Raw genomic sequence first — 15,223 nt, 5'->3', positions numbered from 1 at the left:
GAGTGTAAATCTACTCCTTAGGGAGGTAGGCTGAGAAATGGACAATGGATCTCAGCTTAGATAAGTGTGAGGTGATGCATTTTGGACATTCAAACCAGGGTAGGAGCTATACTGTGAATAGCAGGGCACTGATAAGTGTTGTTGAACAGAGGGACCTAGGAGTGAAAGTGCACAGTTCGCGGAAAGTGGCCGTGTACGTAGACATGATGATGAAGGTGTTTAGCACACTGGCCTTTGTCAGTCGGGGCATTCTTTAAGAGTAAGGACATTATGTTGCAGTTACACAAGTCATTGGTGAGACTCCACTGGCTGCACTGGATACAGTTTTGGTTACCGTGTTATTGGTAAGACATTGTTAAGCGGGAGAGGGTACAGAAGAGATTTATGAGAATGGTGTCAGAGCTAGAGGGCCTGAGTTATTGGGAGAGGTTAGTCAGACTGGATCTTTATTCTTTGGAGCATAGAAGAAGAAGGTGTGTGCGCCTAGTGTTTATAAAATCATGAGGGGTATGGGTAAGAGGAACAGTCATAGTCTTTACCCCAGGGTTGGGGAGTCCGAAACTGAGGACACTGTCACAATGTGGGGGGGGGGGGCGAGATTTAAAAGAAGCCGAAATGGTAAGTTGTTAACACAGAGGGTAGTAAATACCTAGAATGAATTGCCAGGGAAAGAGGTTGAGGCGGGCATAATTAAAACATTTTAGAGGCATTGAGGAGAGGAGATTGCTGTGCTTGACCTCCACTAGTGGGCCGAAGGTCCTGTTCTCTTGCTCTGTTACTACATGATTCTACTGAATATAGAGTGTAGAACTGAACAGCACAGGAACAGGCCTGTCTGCCCTTGATGTTAGGCTGAACTAATTGAACTAGTAATTAAAAGCTTACTGAACTTGTCCCTTCTGAACCCAAATGGCTAAGTCACCATGGATCCCATGCACCTCTGTCTTGTGGATGAACCAACCATGTGAGAATGACCTATTGTTGTCTTCTCTCCAGCTGTGCACTAGTTTCATAATGTTTATTTTGTCATTCATTTTGCACAAGTATGAGTTATTTATAATTTGCGTTTATTGACCATAAGACATGGGCGGCAGAATTGGGCCATTCGGCCCATTGAGAGTGCTCTGCCATTCTATCATCGCTGATCTATTAACCCTCTCAACCCACCGTCCTGCCTTCTCCCCATAACCTTTGACACCCTTACTAATAAAATAACAATCAATCTCTGCTTTAAATATACCCAATGACTTGGCCTCCACAGCTGTCTGTGGCAGTGAATTCCACAGATTCCTCAGCCTCTGGCTAAGGAAATTCCTCCTCATGAACCTATTCCTCCTCATTTGAAACAATGTTTGTCGTCATATTGTGCTGCTGGTAAAATAACATTTGTGCCCTGTGCATGTATGCCTACACCAATGACTGTTGAACTTGTTCTAGCCCTAGTCCTGGTTACAAGGAGAAACAAACAGATTGTAGAAGTTGGGGCAAGGTGCAGTAGGAGAAAAGGGCCTGTTGAGAGCTCAGTATCTGCCGCTGATGTCTGCACTTCCACCCCCTTCCCTTGCTTTCGGTCATCTTATGGTTTGAGTTAAAGTGAGAGAGGAAGTCTCTCACTCTTCGGAAGCCATTACTCAATCCATCTTCTGTTTCATTTACCCTTGGCTAGTCATTTTCATTTACCCTTGGTTTTCAGGAACTATCTGATATTTTCCTTGTGCAAGGGCTGGGTGAGTATCTTGTTCCTGATTCAAAGAATTGGTAGAAAGGAGGCCATTCAGTTCATAGAACCTTTGCCTGCCCTTTGTCACCCACTCACCCTTTGCTTTCACCCCTGATATTTTGCCCAGGGGACAAGCCCCCTACCTCCCCCCAGAAAGCAGAACATTTTTTTTACCTCTGCACTCTGACTCTAGGCTGATGCTAGTCCTGACCCCCGTGACCAATGGGTCTAAGCTTTGGTGATTAAGCTAATCTGTGAACAGACACCTACTGACAATACAGATAAGCATTCCCTCTGAGGTGAGTGGGTTGTTTAATTAGACAAAGTCATTCCTTTCTGGTATCTCCGCCATTCAGGCTGCATTGTGATGAGAGAGACCGAGATAACGTCTGATGACCTTTATTGGAAGAAGTGTTTTCTGTCCTGGGGCCTCCAGCTTTGTACCATTTGCTTTCACCCTTCACCCCATCCAGTACCTTGGCTTCCCATGCTTCTCCCGTCCACTGAGACCTCAGCGGCAGAGTCAAAGTCAAAGTAAATTTATTATCAAAGTATATTCAAAAGGTGGCATCCATCAGTAAGGACCCCCTTCACCTAGGACGTGCCCTCCTCTCGTTGGTGCCATTAGAGAGGAAGTACAGGAGCCTGAAGGCACACATTCAGCATCTGAGGAACACCTTCTTCCCCCTACCATCAGATTTCTGAATGGACAATGAACCTATAAACACTACCTCACTATTTTTTGTCTCTCATTTTGCACTATTTATTTAATTGTGTTATGTATCATTGTAGTTTACAGTTTTTTAAATTGTATCATACTGTTGCCGTAAAACAACGAATTTCATGACCTACAGTATGTCAGTGATACTAAACCTGATTCTGATTCAACAAAATCACAGCTGCTTTTCCACTTCCATACTGTATCCCCTGACTCCTCTCGGAACATAGAACATAGAAATCTACAGCACATTACAGGCCCTTTGGCCCACAGTGTTGTGCTGACCATGTAATCTACTCTTAGAAGCTGCCTAGAATTTCCCTGCCTCTATTTTTCTAAGCTCCATCTACCTACCTAGGAGTCTCTTAAAAGACCCTATTGTATCCACCTCTACCACCTTCCATTCCATGCATCCACCTCTCCGTGTATGAAAAACATGCCTCTGATATCCCCCTTGTACCTACTTCCAAGCACCTTAAAACTATGCCCCCTTGCGTTAGCCATTTCAGCTCTAGGAGAAAGCCTCTGGCTATCCACATGATCAATGCCTCTCATCACCTTATACACCTCTGTCAGGTTACCTCTCTCCAGAAATGTGTTGAATGCAGTTAATGACCAGGACCTCTACTGCTCACCAGACAGAAAATTCCCAAAAACGTCACCACCACCTCAGCCCTGAACGGCCTATTTGTTGTCCTGAGACTGTGAGCCTTGATTCCCAACACCTCGGACAAGGGAAACTTCCTCTCTGCGTTGACCTTGTAGAGGACAATTAATTGGTGTAAGTTTTAGTAAGGTCAGTAGAACTGAGACCCAGTCTATTTAGTTTTTCCACATATCACTGACCCACCATACCAAAACCCTGTTATGTGTATTACAGGTGCAGTCCCTTTTTTTGCCAATATATCTGTGTTTATGATAAAGAGGTCAAAACAGTGCTCTGTCTCGCAGTGAGTTCTCAAGTTGTAGGAAGACAGTTTTGTTTATGTACTCAAATCATCTTGTAATCAAGGGCAACCTACCTGATCTAATTGCCTTCCTCACTTGCATTTCAGCCTTAAGTGACTTGCAAACAGGGACACCTCTGAACTTCATTTCCCATTATTGGTGACTGCTTTACTCCCTCTAGTCTTGTCCACTTACGTTTGGTGCTGCAGATGTGGCCTCCTCTACATTAGTGAGACCAAGCACAGACCAGGTAACCACGTCAGTGAGCACCTGCACTCTGTTTGCCGTGGCCTTCTGGACCTCCGGGATGCCATCTGTTTTAATTCCCCCTTCCTCATTTCCTCACTGAAACATCTGTCCTGACCTCCCTCCCTGGCAGGGTGGGGCCAGACACAAACTACAGGAACGGCACAATGACATGAGCATTTCAGTGATCCACCTTCAGTGGACCTTCCTCCTCTGTTCCTTTATCTCTCTTTCTAGTTCTCTTCCACACACTCCGCTGTCCCAGTCCCCCATTTGCCACCCTAGCCCTTCATTTCCCAGATTTTTTTTTTCCTCCCCTGCCACCCCCGCACCCCACCATGTTCTGCCCAGCACCCATACACTACAAATGCTCTGTAGCTTTCTTCCGGTCCTGTGCAGTGGCCTCTCCATTTCAGATGGTGAATGCTCCACATTGTATATTTGTAGAAATTTGCTAGAGTCTTTGGTGACACAACAAATTCCCTCAAACTGCTTGTGAAATATAACCACTATCATGCTTTCTTCATCACAGTATCAGTATGTTGGGCCCAGAATAGATCCTCAGAGATGTTGACACCCAGGAACTTGAAGCTGCTCACCCTTTCCACCACTGATCCCTCGGTGAGGTTCCTGAAGTCCACAATCAATTCCTTGGTCCTAATGACATTGTCACTGCAGCACCACTTAACCAGCTGATCGCTCTTATCTTGTCAGCATCAACGATTCTGTCAATTGCAGTTGTGTCATTGGTGGATTTATAAATGGTGTTTGCACTGTGCCTAGAGCCACAGCTTATGTCTCATGGTGCTATGATTTGGACTGAACTCCTTACCGGTCCTTGTCACTGGGAGTGGGACACAACCCTTATTTCCCACTTCTCCCTGTATTGTCTGATTGCTGACACCACAGCCTGTTTCTCACTCTCTGCAGGCATTACACAGTGGTATCTCAGTGGATGAGATCTACGACCTGACTGCTATCGACAAGTGGTTCCTCTACAGACTTAAGCAGATCGTAACTTTGGAGAAAGAGCTGTGCAAACACAACAGGTAGCTGTGCCCAGTATTGCCATGATTTCTCAGATTAACATGTGTCCATGACATTTAATGTATTGTAACAGCTGTTAACATGGCCATTGATAGAATGACCTTATAGGTTGATGAACTAACACAACTTGGTATTTACTAGGACCACTCAGCTCCAGATCTTGGTTAGTTGACTCAAACATTGCAAAAGAGCTGATTTCCGAGGCTAAGGTGAGGATAGCTGGCTTTGAAGTCAAGGCAGCATTGGACTGAGTTTGGCACCTCAGAGCCGTGGACTGACAATGTATTCACAAGTATGATGGTTTTCAGTTGGTGTTGCTCCCCAGCGGCACCTGGTCTTTGTCTTTGTCTTTCTCAGTGGGAGAGGTTGCAGGTTTGGGAAATACTGTTGGAGAAGTCTGGGTGAGTAACTGCAGAGCGTTTTGTGAATGGTGCACCAGCCATTTAAACATTTTTTTACAAATGCAAGAGATGCTGCAGATGCTAGAAATGGGGAGTAACTGACACAAAATTGTGGAAGAACTCAGCAAGTCAAGCAGCTTCTATGGAAAGGAATAAACAGTCGACATTTTGGGTTGGGACTCTTCATCAGGACTGGAAGGAAAGAGGGAAGAAACCAGAATAAGAAGGTGAGGGAGGGCAAGGAGTAAAGACGAGAAGGTTATAAGTGAGCCTAGGTGAGGGGGAAGTTCGGTGGGTAGGGGAGGGGGGATGAAGCAAAAAGCTGGGAGGTGAAAGGTGGACAAGGTAAATGGCGCATGAGAAGGAATCAGATAGCAGAGGAGAGTGGATCATGGGAGAAAGGGAAGAAAAAGGGGATCAAAGGAGAGGTGATAGGCAGGTGAGGAGAAGAGAAGTTGTAAGAGGGGAGCCAAAGTGGGAAAAGAAGGGGGGTTGGGGAGATACCAGAAGTTAGAGAAATCGATGTTCATGCATCCATTTAGAGGCTACCCAGACGGAATATTAACTGTTGCTCCTCCAACCTGAGATTGGCCTCATCATGGCAGTAGAAGGGGCTTTGGACCAATATGTCATAATGGGAATAGCGGTTGGAATTTAAATGGTTGGACACTGGGAAATTGCGCTTGTTGTGGACAAAGCGAAGGTGTTCAACAAAGTAGTCCCCAGTTCAATGTAGGGTCTCACCGACAATGGCGAGTGTGGAGTGCTGTGGCCGCACTCATCCAGACAAGTCACACTCTTGACTTGCACCTTGCAAATGGTAGAATGGCTTTGTGACTCACTCACTGCAGGAGCCCTGGTCCCCAACCTGCTCTTTTAGTCTCAATATTTGTATGGCTAGTCCAGATCCAATTCAGGACATCAGTGACCTGCAAGGAGGCAATTATGAGAGCATTGAATAAGGGGCAGGTAGTTTGGCTCCCTCTTGTTGGTGATGAGCATTACCTGGACATTTTAGTGCACAAATACCACTTATCAGCCCATGTCAGGGTGTTTCTGCAAGAAGAACTATACCACTTCATTTGCTGAGGAGCTGTGTGTAGAACTGAACTCAGTAGTTGATGCAGTGTATCTGCTACACAAGAGATTGTTAAAATAAGTAGAGCTCAGGGGATTGGGGAACTAACCTGGAGTGAATTGTTATTCCCATTGACCTTGGAATAAAAGCAGGACATTTCCAGACCTGTAGCTTGTGAGCAGTGAATTGCCGTGGGGATAGGTTTAACTATCCTGAAGGGTAGCTTGCGAAGGCCAATTAACTGCCAGGCCATTTTTAGGTCAGTGGAGGAAATTAGAGCATCTGGAGGAAATTCACACAGTCTCGGGAAGAATGTGGAAGCTCAACGTGGACAGTACAGTGGTCAGGACTTTGGCTGTCTGCAATCTAAGTTAATGAATTGGATTACGGGGTCAGGTGTGATCTGCACTGTTCAAAGCTAATGACTGTGTGTGTTGTGAGGATGTATGATATAGGGGAGCTTCAGGATATTGGAGACAGGCCAAACAAATAGGTAAGGACATGTTATGTCAAAGGGAAAGGTAAATATGGCAAAAATATGACATCATCTGCTTCAGAAAAAACACAGAAATGTAGTTTACTTTGAAAAAAGTTGAGAGGTAGAAAGGAGTTGATGGGGTCCAGGTACACAGATGATTGCAAGTTACAGGGTAGATCAAGCTAATGATTAGGAAGGCAGAAGGTACACTGCTTTTTGTTGCAAGACCAGGAGTGACCTGGTGATACTCCTGTAACCAAGGTTCAGTCCTGACCTCTGCTACTATGGGAGCTTCCACATTCTCCCTGTGACCGTGTGGATTTCCTGCAGATGCTCCAGTTTCCTCCCGTGACCTAAAAATGTGCTGGCAGGTGAAATAATTAATAAACCAATGAGTCAATTAAAGGCACAGAAATGGAGCGGACCGAGTTGAGATCCCTGTCAGCAATGTTGCCTCGTAAACTGTGGTGGAGGGAAGAGGGAAACATTTCGAGAGCCGTCGGGGAAGCGGTGGGACAGGCAGCATTAGTGGTACAGATTGGGGAATGACAAGAAGTACCACAAGGAACAGTGTGGAGATGTCCTAGTGACACCCAGGCAAATCGGTGAACTTTGATTCTAATGGCTAACCTGATGCCTAAGGTAGTGACAGAGAATGGGAAGAGTCAGAGGTGAGGCAGATGAAAGTCAGAGCACAGTGGAAATTAGCAATAAGGTGAGGAAACTACAGAGTTGTGTATGAAACAGATCAGAATCAGGTTTAATGTCACTGGCATATAGATATGTCATGAGTTTGTTGTTTTGCAGTAGCAGCATAGTGCAATACATAAAAAATACTACAAATTACAATAAGAAATATATATTAAAATAACTTTAAAAAGTAGAGCAAGAGGAGAGTGAAAATCATGAGGTAGTGTTCATGGGTTGGTTCATTGTCCGTTCAAGAAATCTGATGGCTGCGGGGAAGAATCTGTATCTAAAACGTTGAGTGTGTGTCTTCAGGCTCCTGGACCTTCTCCCTGATGGTAGTAATGTGAAGAGAGCATGTCCTTTGTGATGGGGGTCCTGAATAATTGATGTTGCCTTTCTAAGACATCACCTTTTGAAGATGTCCTCGATGCTGGGGAGGCTACTGTCCATGATGGAGCTGGCTGAGATTGAGGTGGCTGCTACATACCAGCACCGATAGTCTTCAATGAACTGGAAAAAGGGGGACTTGAGCAGGACTGAAACAATAGCTATTCTACCGACCCACCAAGAGATGGGAATACATTGATCCATCCCAGAGCTATACCTCTGACTTGGTAGAATTGAGTGCAGTCACTGAGCTGTTGAAATTGAGAATTCTGTCGATCCAAGAGGGACATTGCTGGGGCATCTGTTCAAGTGGAGCAGCTGATCCTGTGTTTGCTGATTGTGCAGTTTCAGATCTCATTTCTGTCTGCTTCCCTAGAGGCAGAAGTTCACAGAACAGAAGCCGGATGAGGGTTTTTTTTTCTACACCATGTGGCAGATGCCTGGAATGAGTTGTTGTGGATTTGGCTGCGTGATAAGCTTGCAGAATGGTTTTCACTCCTTCCAGTCTTTTCTCTTTCTATTTCTCTATTTTCTTTTCTCACTTCCAGTTCAATAATTACGTAGCTTCTTGTCCAGCAATTTTAATTTGCTTTTGGTAATCCTAGATCTACGTTCTATCGATATGATCTCTCGTCTTGTGGAATAAATGAATCCCAATTATCTCCAAAGGAAACTATAACACGGCAGATGCTGGAGATAAGAAACAGAAAAGCGAAATGCTGCGAGTAATCAGTAGGCCATGGAGTGTCTACAGAAAGAGGAACAAAGCTAATGTTTTAGGCTGAAGCCCTGCTTTAAGCATGTTCTACAGTTGCTGCTTGACTTGTCAAGTATTCCCAGCGTTCTCCACATTAACACAGATACATAAATGTAGAATAGTACAGCGCAGGAACCACATCTGAACTAACAATACTGCTGGTCTTACTACTCTGCTTACATATTGTCATATCTTTCCGTTTCCTCGCTGTTCGTATGTCTGCCTAAATGCCTCCTAAGAGTTTCTGTTGTATCTACTTTAACCACTGCTCCTAATATTACATTCCAGGCGCCCACCACTCTGTGTAGAAAAAAAATTGCATCGTGAATCTCCTTTAAACAATCCCACCCCTCACCTTAAAACTACACGTCCTTTGTTATTTGGTAATCTCCCCTGAACCTACCTAGTTTTCTTGGTTGCAGTCCCCTAAAACTTGCCAGGTTAACTGAAATGTTACTATGAAACACTGTCTTTTTATATATGAAAATCCTAAATTAAAAAAAAGTTGTAGTAACCCACATTATCAATTCTACCTTATAATGCAGGTGAAAAGTTTCATAACAAAGTGATTTGGTTTAATGTAAATTTTAGATTTGCATTATAAAAAGGTGCGATTTCTTTCACTAGTGAAACCATCTCTGATGCACTGCTGTTAAAGGCAAAACAAGATGGGTTTTCAGACCGCCAGATTGGGAACTGCATTGGTCTCAGTGAACTTGACGCAAGGAAACTGCGGATATCGAGGAACATCAAACCGCAGGTTAAGCAGGTGGGTGATTTTTTCTTCTCTGCTTAGTAGAGCTGTGCCCATCATTGTTGTCAGTGGGGTGGAAGGCTCTGGTGTCAGTACTCAAAAGTAGGAATGTGCGGACACATTTAGTCTGTCAGATATGGACTTCCTCTTTGCTGTGGTCCTGAATCCCAGTTCACCTTTGACCATTAAAGTTCACTCCTTGGCTTTACTATTCCCTCTTCCCATCCATCAAGGTGCTGACGTCCTAGTGCTGCTCCATTCAGATATCCTTAATGCTCCCCTGGAATTCCTATCCCATGTCCCTTCCCTTACAAAATGGTGCCTTGACCCTACCACTTCCCTCATCGTCCTTAAGTGGCTCTCAGGACTTTACCATGCGCCGAAGAGCCTCAGACGTACAAAAGTTATGTGGAACAGAGCCGCAGACATACATAAGATATTTAGCCCACTAAAGCTGTGCTGAGCATGATACCAATTTAAACTAATCCTTTCTGTCTGTTCATGAACCATATCCATCTGTTCCCTCTCTGTTCTTGTGTCTACCTTTTAAACATTACTATGGTGTCCGCTTCCATGACCACCCCTCGTAGTGCATTCCAGTCACCCCACACTCCCTGCAGTTCAAAAAAAACTTGCCTTACAAATCTTTAAACTTTCATCTTTCACTCTAAACCCATGTCTTCTAGTATTTGACATTTCTACCCTGAGAAAAGGAATATCTAGCTATTCCCCTTATAATTTTTTATATTTCTATCAGCTCCCCTCTCCGTCTCTGAAGGTCCAGAGAAAAGTCTTCCAAATTTGGTCTAACCTTTCCTTTGTAACTATTAGAGACAATATAGACATCATTGTGGTTAAATCTCTTCTGCACACTCTCCAAAGTTTCTATGTCTTTCCTGATGGCCAACCAGAGCAGCATACGATACTTCAAATGTGGTTTAACCAGAGTTTACATAGCTGCATTGTGACTTGCTGACTTTTATATTTAGTACCCTGACTAATGCGCCACAAGCCACATTTACCAATAAGGGCAAACGCACCCTCTGCTGCATTTACCACTCTATCCACTTATGTTGCCATTTTTAGGAAGCAATAGATTTGCATCCCAAGGTCCCTCTGTATGTTTGTGTGGACAGGAGTTGGTGTGGACTGGTTGATTTAAAGGGCCTGTATCTGTGCTGTATTGCTCCACAACTCTATGAATGCGATTACGTCAATTTCTCACAGGTTCCTGCCATTTATTGTATACTTTCCTCTTGTATTTGACCTTCCAAAAAGAGCCACCTCAAATTTATTTAGATTAGGGCTCCATCTGCCATTTCTCTGTCTAAATTTCTAACCCATCTATTTCCTGCTGAATCCTTTGAAAATCTTCCACACTATTACCAATTTTGCCAAATTTTGTCTCATCTGCAAACTTATTAATCAGATCCATTCCACCTTCATCCAAGTAATTGATATATATTTCTAATAATTGAGGTCCTTGCAAACACCACTGGTCACAGACTTCCAGCAAGAATCATCCTGCTCCATCATTACCAACCCCGTCTTCTATGATCAAGCCAATTCTAGATCTAATTAACCAACTCACCAAGGATCCCATAGAATTTAGTCAGCCAACTGTCAAGGACCTTGTCCAATGTCTTCTGTAAATCCACATATAAAGCATCCACTGCCCCAGTCTCATTAGTCATCTTCGCCATTTTTCAAAATGCTCAAATTTGTGAGAAAGGGCCTTCCATATACAAAGCCATGCTGACTGCCCCTAGCAGGTTGATATTTTTCCAAACATGAGCCAATCCTCTCCCTGAGAATCTTGAATAATTTCCCTACCGCTAATATGAGGCTTACTGTCCTATAACTTCATGGTTTATCCCCGTTGACTTTCTTAAACAGCTCCCACAGTCCAATGACATACACTTCAGTAGGTTAATTGGTCACATGGGTATATTTCAAAGTTAAAGGTAAATTTTTTAGCCAACTACGTGTGTGTCACCATATACTACCCTGAGATTCATTTTCTTGCAGGCATTCACAGTAGAATAAGGAAATGTAATGGAATCAATGAAAAACTACTCCGAAATAAAACCCAGTGTGCAATAGAAGACAAACTGTACAAATGCAAATGACAATAATATATAAATAGTACAGAGAACATGAGTGGTACTTGGGTGGAGCATGCCCAAGCACCAGAAGGGCACGTTAGTGTGCTGTGTCTGTCAATGAAAAATGAAAATGAACTTGCTGCTGCAGGAACTCCATAGGTCAGGCAGCATTTGTGAGGGAAAGGACAACATTTCGGGTTGAGATAAGTCAACCTTTCCTTTCCCTCCACAGACACTGCCTAACCTGATGAATTCCACCAGCAGTTTGTTTTTGATCTTGACTCCAGCACCTGCTGTCTCTTGTGTGTCTGGGCACCATTTGCTGTTCTCCTCGATGAGGCCTTTGGGGAAGGCTTATCGCAGTGATCCACTCCCACCAGAAAGAGGCACTCAGCTTGATCTGAGGCCGAGACGCAAGAAGGCTCATGGCTGTCCATTTCCAGCTCACTCTCTCTATTTTCTGCTTTCCTTTACCAGATTGACACCCTGGCTGCCGAGTACCCAGCTATTACCAATTACCTCTACTCCACATACCATGGACAGGTGAGCATGACGGAGGCTTTTCTTGGCTTTTATTTGCCAAATTTCTCTGACCTTGTGACCAAGAGTTGCTGAGCTCTATTTCTACTTTTCAGGAGCATGACTTGGATTTCAACGATCATGGAATAATGGTGCTGGGATGTGGACCATACCATATTGGTAACTTAAAGCAGAGTTGAATTGCCATTCCTTACAGTTTCATTCTCGACCTAATCCCTTGGGTTTTTGCCAACTCGTACTACTGAAGTTGATCAAGACCATGAGATGTAGGAGCATAATTAGGCCATTCATCCCATCAAGACAACTCTCATTCCATCATGGTAGACTTACTATCCTTCTCAATCTCATTCTCTTGCCTTTTCCCCGTAACCTTTGACTTCCTTACTAAACAAGAACTTTTTAACTTCCACTTTAAACGTACCCAATGACTTGGCTTCCACAGCTGTCTGTGGCGACAGTTCAGGATCAGTTACTCCTCAGCCACTAGGCTCTTGAACCAAAGGGGGTAACTTTACTCAACTTCACTTGTCCCATTACTAACCTCTTCCCACCACCCATGGACTCACTTTCAAGGGTTTTTCATCGCACGTTCTCAATATTTATTGCTTTTTTATTATTATAAAAGGTCATCGTATTCTGAGGCTGTGCCCTCTGGTCCTAGACTCCCACACTATAGGAAACATCCTCTGCACGTACACTCTATCTGGGCCTTTTGATATTTGATAAGTTTCAATGAGATCTCCTCTTATTCTTCTTAACTCCAGCAAGTACGGGGCCAGAGCCATCCAATGCTCCTCACACGTTAACTCTTTCAATTCTGGGATTATTCCCATGAACCTCCTCTGGTTCCTCTCCAATACCAGCATACCCTCTTTTAGATGAAGGACATGAAACTGTTTACAATACTCCAGATGTGGTCTGACCAATCCTTTATAAAGCCTCAGCATTACCTCCTTGTTCTTATACTCTAGTCATCTCAACATGAATGCTAACATTGCATTTTCCTTCCTTACCACTGTGTCAATCTACAAGTTAACCTTTCGGAAATTTACAGCTCCCTGATAAACTCTGTGTACCCATTAAAATGGTGAAGCTCACTCTCTATAGCTGGAACCTCTCTTGATTGAGTGACAATGTCACTGCTTGGAATCTACGATAGTCAGCAGTGGCTTCCATTCCCATCATTACCTCTGGAAACCCCAGACACTGTCCTACTGCTTATCTGCTAACAGCCCTGAATTGGCTTTAACTGCTCATGACACCCAGTTGTTCTAAGTTCCAGCCTGCAAAACATTCAGCTTTGAAACCATTTTCATCTGTCCCTGCCTCGGCCTTCGTGGGCTCAAAGCACTATTCTGGTTGAGACAGCTGGAGGGTTGTGGGTATATTTAAGGTGGAGTTTGATAGGTTAGTGAGCCCATCAAAGGTTACGGGGAAAAGGCTTGACAAGTAGATGTTTGGACGTTTTCAGTAATGTGAGTGTCATGAACAGTGGGACATAACTGTAAAATAAGGGGCTAGCCATTCTTCTCTCATATTGATCAGTTGGCCTGAGCGGCCCTGGTAGCCGACTTCAGCTCCATTTTTCGCTCATGTAGTGCACCAATGACCTAAATGTCTGCTAACATTTTCTCCCTAGCCTCCCTACTGTCTTGTTCTATGATGGGCTATTGAAGGAATGTACCCCATTTGCCACCTTCAACGTACACTGGAACTACAAGCTCACTCTGTTCCTCAATACTCCCGAGGGCTGTCCTTCACTTACTGGACCTCCTAAAATGTATCAATGGCACTTAAAAACATTCACTTACGTCTGCCGTTTCCCTGCCCCCTTTTCCAGCTGATCAATAGCATTCTGTGGACATCCTCCTCAGATCTTCCCCCACCGCTATCATCCTGAAGACCTCATTTTCTTTATGTGATCCGTGACCCTGCTTCCCTCCCCCTCCCCAAGAACACTGCTCCCTCTCCCGACCCTCTGAGACCTTCACTTCCTCATTCCAGCTTTAATAAATTCACTGTCCTGTTCCATATCCCTGAAGACTTCTCTGCCTCATCCTCTCCTGTCCTGAAAAATTCACATACTCACCATCACTGCTCCCACCCCCTTGAGGACTTTTCACAGACCCCTCCCTCTCTACCCCACTGAGAACTTCTCTCTCTCCTCCTTTCCAGCAGGTTTTGGGCTCCTGTTGGCCAGACCTGTAACCTCACTGAGGTCTCTGCAAAGGTTAGGTGAATTCTGGTGACTGGTGTCCTGCTGAGAGACTTAGACACGTTAAGAGATTGGGCAAAGAAGTGACAGATGGAATACATGTAGGGAAGTGTATGGTCATGCACTTTGGTTGAAGAAGTAAAGGCGTGGTCTGTTTTCTAAACGGGGAGCAAATTCAGACATTGGAGGTGCAAGGGGACTCGGGAATCCAGGTGCAGGATTCCAACATTCCCTGAAGGTTAACTTGCAGGTTGGGTCAGTAGTAAGGAAGGCAAATGCAATGTCAGTGTTCCTTTCTAGAGGACAAGACTATAGAAGTAAGGATGTAATGCTGAGGCTTTGCAAGGTGGATTGTGAGCAGTTTTGGAGAGGGTCCAGAGGAGGTTTATGAGAATATTCCCAGTATTGAAAGGATTAATCCAAAGGGTGTGTTTGATGGCTCTGGGCCTGTGCTTGCTGGAGTTTAAAAGAATGAGAGGCAATTTCATTGAAACCTACTGAATATTGCAAGGCCTAGATAGAGTGGTCGAATCTGGGACTAGAGGGCACAGCTTCAGAATACAAGATGTCCCTTTAGAACAGAGATGAGGGGAAATTCTTTCAGCTAGAGAATGGTGAATGTGTGGAATTCATTGCCACAAACAACTGTGGAGGCCAAATCATTGGGTATATTTAAAGCAGATGTTGATCGTTTCTTGATTAGTAAAAGCTTCAAAGGTTAAGGGGTAAGAGGCAGGAGAATGGGATTGAGAGGAAAACTCAGCCATGATCAAATGGTGGTAATGTCTCGATGGGCCAAATGGCCTAATTCTGCTTCTATGTCTTATGGTCTTATAGTCTTCCCTTCAGCACAAATAGTAGCAATTTCTGGGTAACTTATCTGAAGTCTCTGAGGTGATTTGTTGTAAACATGAAGTGGTTGAACATTCAGTATTAATATGACCCATATTGCCTCTGCTGTCCTTCCTTGTTGCCATTAATGGACAAGCTGCAAGCTGTGTGTCTTGTTAGGTAAGGACAGTTCACTCTGGGTTCTTCCCTTCCCATGCTGTTGTGCCTCTTTTTCCTGAGTTTCTTTTTATTTCAAACATTTTAAAGAGAGAGAAAACATGTGCGTGTCTCCATGTGAGAACAAGAGA

General features: G+C 44.1%; 1 protein-coding gene across 1 annotated transcript in view; it reads left to right on the top strand.

Moving 5' to 3' along the window:
• cps1 (carbamoyl-phosphate synthase 1, mitochondrial) overlaps positions 1-15,223 on the top strand; it is a 196,535-nt gene that overhangs the window by 114,699 nt on the left and 66,613 nt on the right. Inside the window, exons 21-24 of the mRNA XM_063051500.1 lie at positions 4,563-4,681; positions 9,098-9,239; positions 11,807-11,872; positions 11,965-12,028. Coding sequence (XP_062907570.1) covers positions 4,563-4,681; positions 9,098-9,239; positions 11,807-11,872; positions 11,965-12,028 — 391 coding nt within the window. The remainder of the gene's footprint in view (positions 1-4,562; positions 4,682-9,097; positions 9,240-11,806; positions 11,873-11,964; positions 12,029-15,223) is intronic.

This window comes from Mobula hypostoma, chromosome 6, assembly GCF_963921235.1.
Source record: "Mobula hypostoma chromosome 6, sMobHyp1.1, whole genome shotgun sequence".
NCBI lineage: Eukaryota > Metazoa > Chordata > Chondrichthyes > Myliobatiformes > Myliobatidae > Mobula > Mobula hypostoma.
This window is presented reverse-complemented; position numbering and strand designations above follow the sequence as displayed.